The sequence below is a fragment of the Manduca sexta genome, chromosome 9 (genome assembly GCF_014839805.1).
Source record: "Manduca sexta isolate Smith_Timp_Sample1 chromosome 9, JHU_Msex_v1.0, whole genome shotgun sequence".
NCBI classification, from domain to species: domain Eukaryota; kingdom Metazoa; phylum Arthropoda; class Insecta; order Lepidoptera; family Sphingidae; genus Manduca; species Manduca sexta.
The window spans coordinates 7,455,135-7,473,671 of NC_051123.1; the positions used below are offsets into that span (position 1 = coordinate 7,455,135).

The 18,537-nt window shown below is 36.2% G+C and overlaps 3 protein-coding genes across 3 annotated transcripts in view; 2 read left to right on the top strand and 1 right to left on the bottom strand.

Annotated features, from left to right (window-relative positions):
• The window catches only part of LOC115453721 (flotillin-2), a 357,821-nt gene that overhangs the window by 69,323 nt on the left and 269,961 nt on the right, over positions 1–18,537 (bottom strand). The gene's annotated exons all lie outside the window — the stretch shown is intronic.
• On the top strand, positions 121–7,395 carry LOC115450805 (glucose dehydrogenase [FAD, quinone]). Its single transcript, XM_037436775.1, has 3 exons — positions 121–1,749; positions 3,521–3,751; positions 5,389–7,395. The coding sequence occupies exons 1-3, from the start codon at positions 229–231 to the stop codon at positions 6,214–6,216; spliced, it is 2,580 nt and encodes an 859-aa protein (XP_037292672.1). The 5' UTR covers positions 121–228; the 3' UTR covers positions 6,217–7,395.
• LOC115450804 (glucose dehydrogenase [FAD, quinone]) lies at positions 8,496–11,400 on the top strand. Its single transcript, XM_030178911.2, has 4 exons — positions 8,496–8,606; positions 9,043–9,211; positions 9,435–9,565; positions 9,660–11,400. The coding sequence occupies exons 2-4, from the start codon at positions 9,049–9,051 to the stop codon at positions 11,238–11,240; spliced, it is 1,875 nt and encodes a 624-aa protein (XP_030034771.1). The 5' UTR covers positions 8,496–8,606; positions 9,043–9,048; the 3' UTR covers positions 11,241–11,400.

Here is an 18,537-nt window from a genome sequence, read left to right on the forward strand (position 1 = left end):
ATTATGTAATAAAACCAAAAAAATCCATATTTGAATATAATCGCAATTGCAACGCTGAGACAATACAACATCGTTCACTACTCTATGCAAATCCAAAATGAATCACAAATCACAATACAACCTGACACGACGTAAACAATAACTTGCTAAATCATACGAACCGCTGAATAGGCGGCCATTCAATCACTTTCTATATAGTCGATCAGCTGCGACCGAGCGCAATACATCATGTCGAGTCATCCGTCGATCAAATCTATCGTTTCCAGCTCTAGAATTATGTTCGGGCTTCTGCCTGGACTCGGAGCTCTAATAGTTATAAGAATGGCTATACACTTATACAGGCCAGATATAGAGGACTCGGAACATAGAGTCCAAGACCGCAACATCGAAGAGATGTACGATTGTTACGACTTCATCATAGTTGGAGGTGGTTCAGCTGGGGCCGTTCTCGCGAATCGTCTGTCAGAGAATCCGAATTGGAATGTACTTCTTTTAGAAGCAGGTCCGGATGAAAATGTGCTATCTGAAGTGCCAATACTTTTTCCAACGTTACAAACATCGGCAATAGATTGGCAGTTTGTGACGGAACGCAGTGATCAATATTGTGTTAACATGGTTGATAGAAGGTGTAAATGGCCACGTGGTAAAGTGCTTGGTGGCTCAAGTGTACTAAATGCTATGTTGTACATAAGAGGCAACAAACGTGACTACGATAATTGGGAAAATATGGGAAACCCTGGTTGGGGATATGAAGATGTATTACCATATTTTATCAAGTCCGAGGATATAAGAATACCGGAACATTTGAATGACCCCTACCACGGAACTGGAGGTCCCTTGACCGTAGAGTATTTCAGATTCGAACATCCAATCACATCTAAAATACTCGAAGCTGCTACGCAATTGGGTTACGACGTACGGGACGTGAATGGCGAATTTCAAACGGGATTCACTCGTTCTCAGGCTACTGTTCGAGACGGTCTTCGATGTAGCACCGCAAAAGCATTCTTACGACCGGTATCCCAAAGACGAAACTTGCACATCAGCCTTCATTCTTTAGTAGAAAAAGTTTTAATAGACGAAAACAACACAGCGTATGGAGTGAAATTCGTTAAACGTGGACAACATAAAATCATTAAAGCAAGTAAAGAGGTGATTTTATCGGCAGGCTCTATCCAATCTCCACAATTATTGATGTTATCAGGTATAGGTGACGCACAGCATTTGAAAGAAGTTGGCATACACCCAATAGTAAATTCACCTGGTGTTGGAAGAAACTTACAAGACCACGTCGCGATGGGCGGACACTCGTTCCTCTTCGACAATCCATACAAAAACGAATCCGATTATTGTTTTAACTTAAATACTGTGTTTAGTATTGGAAGTCTGATGGACTTTAGCTTGCACAAAACTGGAGTTATGTACAGCATGATAGAGGCGGAAGCGATGGCTTTCGTTAATACGAAATTCCAAGACCCTGCTGAAGACTATCCCGATGTTCAACTGTTCATAGCACCAACCGCTGACAACATGGACGGCGGACTGTTCGGAAAACGTGCGAACGGACTAACAGACGAGACGTACGCCGAACTGTACGAAGATATTTTATACGAATCGTCATTTTCTGTGGTGCCGCTGTTGTTAAGGCCGAAAAGTCGTGGATATATAAGACTCAGAGATTCAAATCCATATTCACCGCCGCTTATCTACCCTAATTATTTCACGGAACCTGATGACGTTAAAGTTTTGGTAAGTTATTCCTTTATTTATCACACATTTATAAAAAGAGGAATCTAGATAGAGAAATGTATAACCAGACAGATAACGAAGTTTTCCTATAAGTCAAATTATAACACCAGCTTTTGCTCGCGGCTTTGACTATCTAATCTAGACAGAGAAATGTATAACCAGACAGATAACGAAGTTTTCTTATAAGTCAAATTATAACATCAGCTTTTGATCGCGGCTTTGACTATCTAATCTAGACAGAGAAATGTATAACCAGACAGATAACGAAGTTTTCCTATAAGTCAAATTATAACACCAGCTTTTGCTCGCGGCTTTGACTATCTAATCTAGACAGAGAAATGTATAACCAGACAGATAACGAAGTTTTCTTATAAGTCAAATTATAACATCAGCTTTTGATCGCGGCTTTGACTATCTAATCTAGACAGAGAAATGTATAACCAGACAGATAACGAAGTTTTCCTATAAGTCAAATTATAACACCAGCTTTTGCTCGCGGCTTTGACTGCGTGTAAGAGGTTTTACGAGATGAAAATCTCGTTATATATTTTCCCAGATATACAAATATCTTATGTCCTCGGGGTCTCGAAACTATATCTATATCAAATTTCATTAGAATCCTTTCGGCAGTTTTTGAGTTCATCGCGTCCAAATAGATAGACGCGGTGAGGAGCTTTGTTTTATATGTGATGAAGGATAATTTGGCGATAAAATTCTATGAGAATTTTATTCACACAGTCAAACACACATACTTAATAATATTATTATTAATATCCTTAACCACCGTCGGTCCTGTACCTCGCCATCGGAGGGTGAATTTTTAAAAATATTTTTATATCCATTAATGTTTTTAAAATATATATAAAAATATAAAAATCAACGAAGATTATTATTAATATCTTCTATTGCATTACATCCTAAAATACTAAATAAACATAGCTTGAAATAATTACTATAAAATCCAGAGACCATACTTAGAAAATTTATTATTTTTATTTTTTTTAAAGAAAATTTACTAGAGACATATTAAAAAGCGAAGAGTATTCTTTTTTATAATTTAAACTACAATTTTAAATGAAAAATGATCATCCAGAATATAATATAAACAAATGATTATGAAACGAAGAATGTTGCAAAGATAAAAGTATCATTAATGTGCAATTACATTATAAAATGCATTATGTTGACACCTAAAGGTTATGTTATAAAGTTCAAAATGCAATGATGCGAATGGATAAGAAACTCCGATAACTAAAACAAAAACTTTTAAAAATAACATATCAGATGTATTTACATTTTTTGCGGCATCTAGACCTGTAACAGAACCTAAATACTTAAAAATTGTTTGTTATGTTTACGCGGATGTTAGACATTAAAATTAAACTATTTTTTCGGATTTTAAGTCTTCGAAACGTCGGGAGAAAATTAAAATATATATAAACCGCGATAAAAACCGACAAATAGTTTGATTTTAATGCTTAAAAAAAATTCACGTCGAATCGATAACCTCCTCCTTTTTTGAAGTCGGTTAAAAATGATGTAGTTTGTTAGCATGTGTGGCGGTACAATTAGTGCATACACCGCCATCTCGTCAACGTCACTGGAACTGCAAGATGAATATTGACAATTAGGAAATAATGCTCAAAAAATCATTGTTTGATCGGTCAATTTTCGCGATGGAATGAATGAAATGAATTGAAAAAGCGATTGCGATCGTTTATTAAAAACGGCGTTAAATCGACCTGTTTAAAAATCGAACATTTTATTCCAGATCGAAGGAGCTCGCATAGCCCAAGCGTTAGTGGAACAACCAGCACTAAAGGCGTTGAATGCGCGTCCCAACTCCCGCAGGAACCCTGGCTGTGCCAAACACGAGCTGATGTCGGACGAGCACCTTGAGTGTCAGGCCAGACACCACACATTCACGATCTATCATCCAGTAGGAACCTGCGCAATGGGACCCGACGACGATCCTGGAGCGGTTGTGGATTCGAGACTAAGGGTTTGTTTTATACCAGCCTTTTATATACTGTCTTATATATCCCACTGCTGGGCTATCTCCTTTACCACAGAAAGTTTCCTTGTCTTTAATCCACGCTGACTAGTCGGTCAAGATAACATACAAACGCTAACGTATTTTATACCCGAATGGGTATACAAAGGCTCAAATAGTACATCTACTTTTCATCTATTCCGTTCCATAATATGATGGTATCGCGCACAAATTCCAGACTCGGCTCCAAATGAAGGCAGTGTAAATAACGCGTAAGGCACAAATAACCTACATAAATACATAAATATAACATTAGTATTCTACATAGTTAATATTAATCAGCTGTAGCTAATGTCAGGAACCCGGTCAATTTATGGCATTAGTGCTATATGCTAAATTAGTTTAAGTTTAAATTATTAGAAGCGAGAACGGTTTGCGAATTCAAATCATTGGCAAGTTACGTCATGTCAGGATATAACTGTTGAAATGGGACATAAATGTGGTTATCCTTACTTGCAGTACCTACAAGCCGTTGACGGGGTATAATTATAATAATTTTGGTCTTACAAAAATAAGCCAATGGTAATCCACTATGCTGTTGAGTTTTATTGTTTCATGTAAAGGAATTGTTTTTATTGAGGCCGGGATTTTAAAACGAAAAATCTATACTATTATTTAAAGTTAAAGAGTGTGTTGTTTTGTAAGCGGTAATCTCAGGAACTACTAAAATATTGTAATGTAGCATAGCCCTATTATCGAGGAAGGCTATAAGCTATATAACATCAGGCTATGACTAATAGGAGCGGAAGATCAACGAAAAATGTTGCAAAAACGGGGAAAGTTGATTCCGTTTAAGAGCTTCCTTTGCGTGCACTGCGTAAATGGTTAAACTTACGCAACATGATGATGATGACAAAATTGTTCCACTTAAAAATATCTACAAAAATATTTAATAGCAAGTAGTCCCCCACCGCATCATTCTGCTATCATAAACTCAAAAACTACCCAACGGATTTCGATTTAATTAGGTATGGAGATAGATGGAGGTAGAACATGGGCAACATTCTATCTCTAGAAAATATATAGTAGGACTTTTATCCCGGAAATTCTTCACGCAGGCGAAGCCGCGAGCAAAAGGCGTAGCAATGGGGGTAGGGAGTTGATATGATTGGCCTGGGCAGCACATCAAAAAAGGGATGACGAATGAAAAAGTCGGTGAAAATATAGTTGAAATTGGAGACTTCTTTTGCTCTCCATCCGGAGCCTCGCACCGGCAAAGGTTGTCACGGCACATTTGAGGTGGGCCCCGGGGCGTAAAAACTCACACTACGTCACTAACTTTCATTTTCCACTCGTTATTCAGGTCATGTAAATATCCATTTCCGGGATAAAAACTATTACATCACTGAAGGATAACATATGTTCCTATTTGACATTATCTGACACGAAAGTTGGTTCTGGTGAAAATGAAAAATATTTCTAATATTGAAAGCGAAAAATGCTATTTATTTTATTATAGTTCAGTACTTGGTATAACGTATTAAAATTCTATAATTTTTAAGTTCTGTATGGTGGGACTATGAACACACACGGGCGGAATAGCAATCAAAATATATTATTATAACATAAAGCTGTTCCACTTTCAGGTGTATGGTATCAAGAATCTCAGGGTGGTCGACGGCAGCATCATGCCTACCATCGTGAGCGGCAACACAAACGCACCGATCATCATGATCGCCGAGAAAGCTTCAGACATAATCAAGGAAGATTGGTTCAATATCCCAGAAGACATAGGAGCTGTGTGCCCCGTACAAAATAAACTCAAGAATTCTGAAAGTGAAGATCCCACGAAAATAGATCTAATTTCAAAACGTTTAGATGTTTTCAATGAAACAGCTAATCTTTTTCCAGTTTTGTCGAAACACATAAAATTTGATGAAACTAAATCGAGGATAAACAATGGGAATGAACAACCTGCACATACCATTGTAGATAAAAAAACACCATTGAAAACTATTCTAACAGCAAATTCGTTCACAAATGACGTAAAAAATCCTTTAACAGATATGGCACCCAGCTATAGCAAGCCGTATCCAGATGTATATGGATATATTCCACCATTACTTCCCCCGCCACCACCTCTACCCTATTTTCCAATTACACCAGACAATACGTATTATAACACGTATAATCAAAATCCAATACATGAGAGCGTCACAACATATCCCTATAATGAACCTATCGATATAAATACTTTCAAAATAAATTCTAAATTCAAACATAGAAAGAATAAATTTACGAAAAAGTTACCAGTGTTTCCAAATCTGAATAATAGGTTCAGTTTTATTAATTACAGACCCAGCTATGAACCAATTCCTTACTATGAGACAAAAGAGGAAGTATCTCCTAATGGTCAAAGAAAGTGCAGGATATGGTTATATTACGATGGGATAAAATATGAAGTAATTTTGTAATTTTGTTAAAATATGAGAATTATTGTACATAGTCTAGACTAAGATATAAAATTAAATGAGATTTAAAACAGTAATTTTTATTCAATCCCGTTTGGAAGTTGTTTTATTTCGTATTTTTTACGTTATTGCTGAACCTTGCCTGAATTCTGACCGCTACGACTTGTAAGGGCTTTTTACCGGAGTTATTTTAATGTTTTTTTTATGGGTAGATACAGCTTGATAATATGCCATTTAAAGGTTATTATGATTTAGTTGTCTTCAAGAAACCTCCAAAAATATATTTTTCGGTCTTCAACACTTCGACCTTTTCTATTTTACTCCATCTTGTACGAAAATATTATGATAAAACATTTTTCATGTATTCAGTCACGTGATAGATTACATCAAAGTTTATTAGAAATAAAATAACGCGATAGTTGTTGAGAACCAAAAAAATAACGCGATAGTTGTTGAGAACCAAAAAAATAAAGCAATATAAACACTATAAATTATTAAGCAATATAAACACCTACTTTGCTATCAAAATTGGTGTGACATTTTGATGAACTACTGAACCGTTTATTGTGGGTTATGTAGTATCAAAATTATGTAATTATGTCTAATCACCCATAATTATATCGTCCAGGATGATAACGAATACAAAAATCTAATCGCTGGCAAGTATGTTGTTTTTTTTTTATATGAATATCAATTTTAAATATGTACTAGGTAATGCGCGCGTCGCCGCCTACGTTGCAGTGTCCGCTGATCATACCGTCTTTCGTCTCTCTACTTTACACCAAATTTAATAGGTATCATCGCGGCTTTACTTTTTATATGCGCAAAATTTGTGCGTGTGCTGTCACCGTTTTTAAAAAGCTCATTTGCTGTGCATAATTGTAATAGAGCTTCAGACTTATTTAGCATTTGAATTGTAACATAATTCATACGATGTTCGAATCTATAGTTTGTCACTGTACCTAATAAAATATATAAACTCTTTTTGTTGTTTGCGTGTACACTTATGATACCACATCGCGGAAAGTTCGCAAGAAAAGCTGACATGAATATTTACTTTCTGATTACTTTTAATAACATGAACTTTTATTGTTTGCTCGTTAAAAACAGTGCCTCCTGGAATATTCAAATTACTTGAGGTGTCCACTCACCATGCTTTGCGAAATGTTATAATTTTAACCTCATGCAACCAATTCGTTGCAGGGCCGTAGCTGTAACCACTGCTGCACTGCATCTTAGCTTTAAGTTAAGATGCAGTGCAGCAGTGGTTACAGCTAGGACGGAAGTAAACATTTGGCTAGATCTGATCTGGTCAATCGATTTTTGGCTTTGTTAGCTTGTCAACGCGACTGCGTCAGGTTAATACTTGCGTAATAGTTGGGGTAATAAAAATAGTGTAACAAAATTCCTTTAAATCTCGAAAGAGAGTTCTCTTATTAAGGGACCAACTTCCAAATCGTGAAATAAAAAACCCGCTAGTCCATATATTATTTTGATTCAGTAATTATGTATAATTTTGTTGATTATTAAGGTAGGGCATTAGTATTTTAAGGTAGGGCATTGCCCCACAATTCCCCCCCCCCCCTAGCTACGGCCCTGATTCGTTGGTGTAATGGAAGATATATAGAGATATATGTCGAGACGTGTTGTTGGTTGTAGACTCTTTATTAGATTGCACTCATTATACTGACTTAATACGATACATTTCATGTCTTATACAGTAACTAGACACACCACAGTTGGTAAGACTGGGTAACCATCAAAACTGAACTTAAAAAGTGCCTAGAATAAAGATCTTTCTACCAAAACAAGAACACTTTATTATATTATTTTCAAAGATGATGTCTAACTGTGCTTCTAATAAGTTTGTCCATAATACATAAATGAAAGCTAAAAAGCAACGTATAATGAAATAGAATGTAAAGAGAGTAGCAAGGATAAAATCTACTGTGATGTCAGATGAATCAATAGAGGAATATTAGAAATGTTCAAAATAATATTGAACCAATAAAACCAAAAAAAATATTTAGGACATAAATTTTAACAAATCATATTACTTTCTAGGCTGCCACACATTAATTTAAAAACGTAAAAGATAAACGCTATCAAAACTTTGTAATGATATGTGTTAAATTTCGATATGTTATAGAAAAGGTCAATGTAAACCAATCCAAAAATCATAACAATGATTATTTAACAAATTGTATTGGCGTTGATAATGGTGATAAAATACGCCATAATGCAGTGATATGTGCCTAAAGTGGACAATCGAATGGTATTTAATCGCTGATGAGTGCCAGAGTTGTCAGTGTTCTTCCGGACCTCATTGGATAGGCAGTGCCAACTACTTGAAATATTTTAACAGTATATCAAGTGGGTGTTGAAAAAGAAAGGTAAGTCGAAATTTCTTCTATAGTAAATATTTTATCAAATTATGGTAGGAGGACTTAGACATCAGAGTATTTGATAAGACTAAGTTTAAAAATTGATGCGAAAAAAACGACCGTAACTAGCTTTTATATTTTAAAAATCAAATTATAACTCAAGGATATAGAAAAATATTGTATATTTAAGCGGTGTCAAAACAGTTTCTACTTTAAGAAGTTACGCATTAATAATAAACATTTAAACATTCGACAAGAATTAAACTCCAAATGCTATTGTACCTACCGCAAGCCTTTCAAATAAAGTATCAATTTCAAAATATATGTTTTTTTATGTACAATCGTATAAAATCCTTAACAAAGTTCTTTCTGATGATGTATAGCATTTTCTTTCAAAATTCGTTTTAAAAATATTATTTAAACGTGATTTTTTATAATCTTCTAGTACAAGATGTTTTGGGCGTGTGACCCAGCTCTGACCACGAACATCGTGAACAGTTACCAAGTAGCTGGTCCGGTGTTCGCCCAGGCTCTGACTTCGTTCTTTGCTGCGCAATGCGCCATTGCCGGCGATCACATATGGCCTGCCGATGCGACTGAAGCCGTTCTTCAAGGTAATGAATCCAATATTCTTACAAGTTTATTCAAGTAATAAAAACGTTCTTTCTTTCAAAAGTGTACCGATATCATTATTATGGTCAAAAAGCTTATGGCAAACAATTAATAATTTGTTCTGTATTTTGTAAAGTTTGTTGAATGTTTTCTTTGTTTAAATTTATTTTAAAGTTTGGTAATAAACGCAAGAAGCTCTTTATTTACTTTAACTTTTAATTTCAGACCCCAACTATGACTTTATCGTTGTGGGCGCCGGTTCCGCTGGTTCGGCTGTTGCTAATCGTCTTAGCGAAATATCGGACTGGAAAGTGCTTTTGGTAGAAGCTGGAGGCAACCCTACACTTGCTACTGAGGTTTATACACATTTTTTTAAATACTTACGTAATCATTGAAAACTTATAATAGCTAGAATAAGAATTGGGTTTAATAAAAAATACTCATTTTCAGATACCGCAACCCTACTACAGCAACATGGGAACTAACGAAGATTGGTCCTACAAATCGGAGCCTCAAGAAGGAGCTTGCCGTGCCTACAAGAGCAAGGGCTGTGCTTGGCCTCGCGGTAAAGTCCTCGGTGGAAGCAGCAGTATCAACCTTATGTTCTACGTGAGAGGTAACAAAGCCGATTACGACGAATGGGCAGCTGACGGTAACGAAGGCTGGAGCTTCGAGGATGTCCTGCCATACTTCAAAAAGAGTGAGAACTTCTTGGGCGAATTTGACGAAGAGGCCAAAAAATACCACAGCACTGGTGGTTACCTTAAAGTATCTGCCGACCGAAACATGCACAAGATTGAAGATATGATCATCAGAGCTGCTGTCGAATTAGGACTGAAGAACTTGACTGACGTCAACGGCGACAGCCAAATCGGTGTGATGAAATCACTCACAACTACCGTAGGTGGTACCAGATTCAGTACTGCGAGGGCTTTCCTGGCTCCCATTAAGGACAGAAAGAACTTCCACGTTATTAAGAATGCCATTGCCACTAAGATCTTGTTCAAACCTGGAACCAACATTGTTAGTGGAGTTCTGCTGAACAAAAATGGACAAGATATTGCTGTGAACGTTAAAAAAGAAGTAATCGTTTCTTCTGGAGCCATCAACTCGCCCCAGCTTCTGCTGCTGTCTGGTATTGGACCTCGCAAACACTTGGAAGACATGAACATTGAAGTCAAAGCCGATTTACCTGTCGGTGAAAATCTACAAGATCACTTGTTTGTTCCCATTTTCTACACTGCTGACGGCGACAACAAAGAAGTTTCCCTGCCTAACATTATCAACACCTTCGTTGAATACTTCCTGCAAAACACTGGCGATCTGATCGACACCAGCCCACACCGTATCATTGCTTTCGAAAACACCACTGACCCGAACTCGCCTGCATCCGACATGCAATACCACTACCTCGTCTTCCCACCGAAGTCGTACAACTTGCTCGACATGTTCCGCAAGCACGGACTCAGCGATGAAGTTCACGACAAATTCCGTAAAATGAACGAGAACAAATACACCATGCTGGTATACAACACTCTCTTAAAACCCAAATCGGCCGGAACTTTGCTTTTGAGGAGCAAGAATCCATTCGACAAACCTTTGCTGTACGCTGACTACTACAAAGACATTGAAGACTTGTACACCGTTATCAGGGCTTTCAGACAGCACAGCTTGAAATTGGGTGAGACCAAGGCATTCAAGGAAGGTGGCTGGAAACTGGACTGGATCGAGTTGGAGGCTTGCAAGAACTTTGACAAGAACAGTGATGAATTCTTGGAGTGCATAGCTAGGGAGATCACCTTCTCGTTGTATCACCCGACCAGTACCGTGAAGATGGGCGCTGACGGTGACCCGACCTCCGTCGTCGACACACAACTGAGAGTGCGCAACGTTACCGGCCTGAGAGTTATGGACGCTAGTATTATGCCATCAGTAATTAGAGGTAATACCAACGCTCCTTCCATCATGATCGGTGAGAAGGGTGCTGACATGGTCAAGAAATACTGGCTGCACCAGCACACTGAACTGTAAATAACCGGTTCAATCGAGAAATCCAAGTATGTTTCACTGTATGAAAGTAATGACTTAGTTAAATGTTTAACGTAGCTGTGTAGTTATGATTAATATGTACATATTTGTAAGCTGTAGTTGGCACATTTGTTGAGTTTAAATAAACAATTGTTACACATAATATTTACTTTTAATTCTCAGCCCAACTGTCTCTTTACCTAGAAATATTTTATATTTAAACCATAACCTAAATTATACAATTTAAATTATAAGCCTAAAAAGATTTATGTATCACAACTGGAACTAGGATGTTGTCATTGGCAGTGATTGACTGAATACAATAATTCTAATATTTCAATCCAGTCAAATAGAATGTCGATCACTATATTTGAATAAAAAAAAAAATTTCAGCCCTTGACTGTTGCTGGAATTATTATGGCCTGATTTACTGGATGTTCTGGCTTACACTAAAAGCAACACCTTTTTAGAAAGAAATCGTTATTGTTAAATTTGATAATCATATCATTCTATTTGAATACTAGCTGATGTCAACTATCTCTGATGCAAGAGTCGCTTTGGGTAGGTCACCAGGAAAATTGTGTTTTTTTTTTTTATTATTTATATAAAGGTTTTATACAGAAGTGAACGTTATATTTCATAGTGAGGTGTCAGAGGGAGGGGAGATTCCGCTATTCGATACAGAACTCCCCCAAAGGGCCTAGTCGCAGTTGCTGCTCTGAACAGCACCGCTCGCGGTTTTGTGTCAGAAGCGACGAATGAGTCAGATGGTCTGGGGAATAAAAAGGTTGCCCGACACAATAGTGCGAATATCACCGTCGTGTTGCTTGGCAGTGAGCACGTCGTGTCTCTTCCCGCTAAGGCTATTTTCATAACATCATTTCATCGATATAGCTACGATGGAGAATAGGGAAAGAAATGGGAGAAGGATGGCAACCCGTTAGGATAGAAGGGGAAGTATTCGTGAGTCCTTATAGACCTCAATGTGAAATTACAATCATGAAGTATACACACTTGACTGTATCACTAGGGCCATGACAAATATTCCGCACAAGAATTGCCTCGGAGAGGAAGTTGTGATGTTTACGTGTTCTCCACACATAAACGCCTACAGTTCCAGATTAATCAATGCGTTGCTGGCCTTAAAGGTAAACCTTGGGATATGGATTAGGGAGAGAGCAGATGTGTTTGAAAGTCACCACACAAAACGCAACAGAAAACTATCCCTTCAAGTATTATAAAAAGACACAAAGACATAGCATAATTGCATAATTGTACGATTGTATTCCCTCTTTTCAAAAATTACTGTAATGATAACCTCATAATAGCTTCTTAAATGACATCGCTGACATAGATAATGGCACAGTTAATGACAACAAATTGAAATTTTGTGCCGTAACAATACAATGCACTATAATTATGATGCAGTCTATTCATTTGGATTTAATTGTTTATTAGTAAGGGAGCAAGCTTCATTGGTGATAGGATATAATTTAAAATCCGCCCGGCGAGCAACAACCGTACACAAGCTGTTAAAACCCGCCATAGTGGTCCACGTAATTTGCGTTCCGGGATCAGACTATGTATATCTGGTTCCAACGGGCCGGCATAATTGCGTCGACTGCCCAGGGTTAATCATCTCTCGTCAGTCGAACATTTTATTGGACCACACTCCATTTACGACCAGGTGCTGAGGGGTCACTTTGGCGTGCAAGTATAAAAAAAAATAAAAATAATTATTTTAACTGTTATGATCATTTACAAGACTAACTTATTATTCTTATTTGAGAAAAAAACATCAGGACTATAGATCAAATAGTTAAGCTTTAATTACGATGATGAATGTTAAAGTCGACATTCACATAGTAAAATCTTAAATCTTAATTACTTCTTAACTACGCAATTTCAAGCAACGTATATATAAAGCTACCTATATACATTATATATAGGGATGTTTTTTTTCGGACGGCAATGTTACTCGTCTACACCTAATGGTAAGTGGAGCGGTGTCTAATAGACACATATATGCCGGCCCGGCCAACACAGTGAACCGGATATACACGGGCTGATCCCGGAACGTGACAAAAGTGGGACACTATGGCGGGTTAAACACCTTGTGTACGGTAGTCGCTATCCGCGCTGATATAAAATATATCCTACCACCAGCAAATTAATGCCTATTGAGGTCCTCTATCAACCTGCTTCAGTTGAACAATTTCATGTCTCACCCTGTATAATACGAGGCTTGTAATGTAATATGCGCACTATGCACCTTTAAACACGGTATATTTTGAATTAGCAACAACGAGCTTTAATTAAAATGGTAAAGTTCGTAAGTATATAACACGTAACGCCTTCTATTGGCAATATTATATTACTAGTAAAATAATTAAGTTGATAAACAGAGTAGTCAATAAATTGATAAGCGAGGTCGCTAATATAATGTATGGTTCCACGCATATTAACACAGAGGGCGCTCATTACAATTTACAATATTCATATTGTCCGCGACAATTAAAATAATCAATCAAATAATATGTACACAACGTTTACGAGTTCATAAATATTTTTTCACTTCCTGTTATCTCAACGCAATGAGGTATGTGAGTAACACAATATTTCAAGCATCTTGAGGAAAGACTTTGTCTTAATTATTACAACCGTTTGTTATGAAAATACAATCATGTTTTTTATTCTCGAAAAAAAATATTAGGGCCACTTTCGCAATTTCTGAGTAAATGCTACTCGTCACATAAATATAGTATAAGCTGATCAAATATAAAAGGTACACTTCTAATGTTATAATAGTTCTAATCTATGCTCCTAAATCCTACTAATATTATAAATGCGAAAGTTTGTGAGGATGGATGTATGTATGTTTGTTCCTTCGCAATCACAATCTTCTAACAAACGATTTAATTCCCGACAACTCATATTAGAATTCTATACATAGTATTGCCCAGCCACGGTTTTGAATCCATGATCTCCATTCCACTGCATATACTTTGCTTCTAGACCAGGGATAGCGAACCTTTGATGGTAAACGTGTCACTATTTATGAAAAAAAATTGCCTGTAACGTGCCGTCCAGAATCGTTTTATCTATCCTTTTTAGTGATTTTAACAGACTTTAAAAAAGAGGAGGTTCTCAATTCGACTGTACTTTATTTTTTTAAGTTTGTAGCCTCAGAACTTTTGACTGGATTGGTTGGCTGGTTGGGTGAACCGATTTTGATGATTATTTTTTTATTTGAAAACTGGTGCTTCCCGTGTGGTCCCATAAAAGTTTCATGTTGGATTTTTACTTCGCAGATACATCAAGAAACTCTTAAAATGATGTCGTCAACTATGTTGTCCTCAACATGTACTGATTATTACTATAACAAAAAAGAAAAACATAATAACATTTTAACAACAAATTATGTCGCCTTCTATAAATTATTTAACATTACCTATATACTATAAGCGGCGATAGCCTAGTTGGGTGTGGAACGGACTGCCGAGACGAATGTCCGCAGGTTCAAATCCCAAGGGCACACACCTCTGACTTTTCTAAAAAATCATGTGTGTATTCTTTGTGAATTTATCGTTCGCTTTAACGGTGAAGGAAAACATCGTGAGGAAACCTGCACATCCGAGAAGTTCTCTATAGGAATTTCGAAGGTGTGTGAAGTCTACCAATCCGCACTAGGCCAGCGTGGTGGACTAAGGCCTAATCCCTCTCAGTAGTAGAGAAGGCCCGCGCCCAGCAGTGGGCAAGTATATAATACAGGGCTCATATTATTATTATTATTTACCTATATACTGGCTACCAATTTTGAAGCCGGTGACTAATTAAAATTGCTAGTTTTCGTACATTTGTTCATGTATTTATCTAGCGTTAAGATATGTAAAACTCAACTTTACGTCCACTTTGGGCGTCCTGCAAAATATAATGTAAGCATTCTTTGTAAATATTTTTCAAGAAATAAATTGTTTGGCTTATGGTCTTTTGCACAGCGGCGTATTTTTTTTTTTATTAAACACGATACCGTGAATAAAATCATAATTAATAACTGCCAAACATCGCTCAACGGTAAGAATTTTACATCGTTAACATTTCGATATCTCTCTTATTTACTTGAGTTAACCATATTCTGAAATAATACTATACTCTATTTTTAAATACACACGTCTTATTTTTTTTAATACCGTTATGTATAACAAAATATTTAATTATTTTTAAAACGCCTACTCAAACAACAGCTTATAGTAACAGGAATATTTGCGTTTACGCGCATCAGGCGCTCTCACAAATTGATGCCGACATCATTTCATCTAGGATGTGTATATTATGTACTAAGTAACATAAAATATTCTAAAATACTATATACACTTTATTTAAAGTTAAAAAACACAAATAAGAATTAAAAAATATTAACATTTATTTATTTATTATTATTTATTTATTTATTTATCATCATTTTGACAATATCCTTACAGGTACCTTAAACCTAAAACAATATTGTCGCTATTAACTATAGTAACTATTAACTAATCCACTACTTAATACTACAATATTTAAACATATACTTAATATCAAGTATATTTTCAACATTTTTATACTGTGAAATATGTAACAATCTTATATGTTTATCCTACATAACAAATCAGACTTAAAACAACTCTCTCGATTTCACTCAAAGTAGCTGAGAATATGTCTACCCGGTTATGAGTCACGTTAATTATTTTAATTATCCGCGTCACAGCTGTTTTCTCCAGTAGATTGGTTCTGGCTACTGGTACCGCGAGTAGTTGTGGGAGCCGTCGCTTCCATACGTATTGATCTGGTACGCATAGGTTCAGATGCCGCAGCACTCCCGGGTACAGGTGTTATGTTCAATTCCTCGGTATTGGCTCTCACAGGCGTTTCTGCGTTGTCCGTGTTTGGGATTTGAGCAAATACACTCCGGGCATGCCCATTTCTTCCTATACGCTAGGGTAAATGCTTTAAAAGAATCTGGTGTAATGTTAAGACATTTTAAGTCATACGTTTTTTTGCATTTGTTCTTTGAGCATTCCATGTAAGAAGCACCTAATATTATTGAACAACAAGCGCTGCATTTATAGGTCATAGTTTCAATTTTAAATTATCCAAACAATTCAAAGTAATTCAAAATAATGCGCCTGTGTGAGTGTAACCGCCGTGCGCTGGGCGCTTCGCTGTAGTGCGACAAGGACGAATTATTTGTCGCGTAGAGTCCCTCTCTTTCACTCGAGATGTTGAAGTGCCTTCCTCAGCCGTCACAGCTCTCGCAATACCACACTCGCTCAAAAAATACCGGAAATTAATTTACTCCACTTTAGTACTTTTTGCACTAATTGTTCGAACACATAACGAGTCAAAATTGCATAATTTGATTCACCATAATTTGGGTAAAATCACGAAAAAAGCGTCCGCTCCCGACCGTGACACAATTTAGAACATGTGATTTGAACTTCGTCTAATTTATATTAAATGCCTTAACCCTTCCATACTAAAGATTTTTGACAAACTACAATATTTTTAGGTAACTATGTATATTTTGTCACTCGGTTACTAAGAGTAATTTTCGGCGTTGCAATATATTAGAATAATTGGAATTTGGGTGTGGGTGGATGTTTGAATTATATTAATACAAATATTGATATTATGGATCAATGGTCACTAGACAGAAAATTATATGGTATAATGATATTGCTGGCCACCATTTTGAATATTATTATTTAGGACGTTTTAAAGTCAATACTTGGACATGTTTTGGACCACAAAACGAGAGTCTAGTACACACTAGAGCCGATTTTAGACTATATAGCGTGACTTTTATAACGGAAAACTTTAGCCCGAAAAACTTTATAACGCGGGCAGAGCCGCGGGCAAAAGCTAGTACATAATATTTTCAAACGTAACTTTGACATACCTAATATTTTGACAATCAAGGATGTCATTGTACAATACCGTGTAGCTACACGTACCGCCATCTAGTTAGCTTTTGTGTAGCGCCCAAGGTCAACGCCCAAGGGCACTGGCCTCACTTCCATTCTTAACTAGCACTTTAATTAGTCACCGACTCCAAAATTGATAACTAGTTTATAAGTAATGTTATATATATTTTTTTCTAGTTTTTACTGTTTTTTTTAATGATCCAATTATGTTTTTGTTTTTTTTTTAGCGGCGCTCGGCAAAGTGGATTCACTGCACATGATGTTAAGCGAAGTGAATACTGAAGAAAGATACATCCTACTAATATTATAAATGCAAAAGTTTGTGAGGATGAATGTATGTATGTTTGTTCCTCTTTCACGAAAAAACTACTGAACGGATTTGAATGAAACTTTACAGTAACATTGGTTATACATCAGAATAGCACATAGGCTACAATTTATAATAATTTTGTGTAATTTGGTCATAATATAACGATACATATCCAGAAAATCGAAACAAAAATATCCCAGAAAACTCCTTCACACGGGCGAAGCCGCGAGCAATAGCTAGTATACAGTATTTAGCATTTTACTCACGTACCCGAATTATTTTGTCACGTGCCACCATTGGCTCGCGTGCCATTGGTTCGCCATCCCTGCTATATACTTTGTTTTGGTTCGAATTTTAACTGCACCGTACTTAATATAATGTAATTTCCCATAATTATGCATTTCCTTACTTTTTGAACCCCGCGAGGTAGTTTATAAAACATAGGTACATGATATATCTATTAGTTATAGTTTGTTTGTTTTTTTTTTTTTATTTCACTTACATTAATGTAGTTTTAATTTGTTTTTTTTTTTTACATATAAAGTCACTAAAACCAAATAAAATATTACTTTCTTTTTTTCCTTCTATATCTGTATCTGTCTATGGCATCGTATATCGCCAAAACAGGTGACCTATTTGATTCCTTTCCTTTTTTTATTTTATACACAGCGTTAACGACAGTTGTTTACGATTTTGTTCCTAAAATACAAATCATTAGCGCTGAAAATTGAGTATACTAAATTCGTCGCTTGTTAGACACGAATCAACGGTATACATACATATTTACCTTAATATTGAACAAGTTCAAATACCAAGAGCGAGATAAAATATAATTTAAAATTTATTTTTATGGTCTATGAACAAACATCAAAATCCATACGATTTCTAACATCAACGAATCTATAATGTAAAGTAACATCAATGTGATCCATGTTTACAAACAACTTAATATATCCCGAACCAGCTATCATTACATTATCGGCTTTAGAAAACTGACCGCCGGCGGCCCCATAGAGGGGATAATGAT

Excerpts from the sequence above, each read along its gene's own strand:
- LOC115450805 (XM_037436775.1), top strand. The coding sequence starts at position 229 with ATGTCGAGTCATCCGTCGATCAAATCTATCGTTTCCAGCTCTAGAATT. Across the intron at positions 1,750-3,520 it reads CTGATGACGTTAAAGTTTTG|ATCGAAGGAGCTCGCATAGC; the intron begins GTAAGTTATTCC and ends ATTTTATTCCAG. Across the intron at positions 3,752-5,388 it reads TTGTGGATTCGAGACTAAGG|GTGTATGGTATCAAGAATCT; the intron begins GTTTGTTTTATA and ends TTCCACTTTCAG.
- LOC115450804 (XM_030178911.2), top strand. The coding sequence starts at position 9,049 with ATGTTTTGGGCGTGTGACCCAGCTCTGACCACGAACATCGTGAACAGT. Across the intron at positions 9,212-9,434 it reads GACTGAAGCCGTTCTTCAAG|ACCCCAACTATGACTTTATC; the intron begins GTAATGAATCCA and ends TTTTAATTTCAG. Across the intron at positions 9,566-9,659 it reads ACCCTACACTTGCTACTGAG|ATACCGCAACCCTACTACAG; the intron begins GTTTATACACAT and ends ACTCATTTTCAG.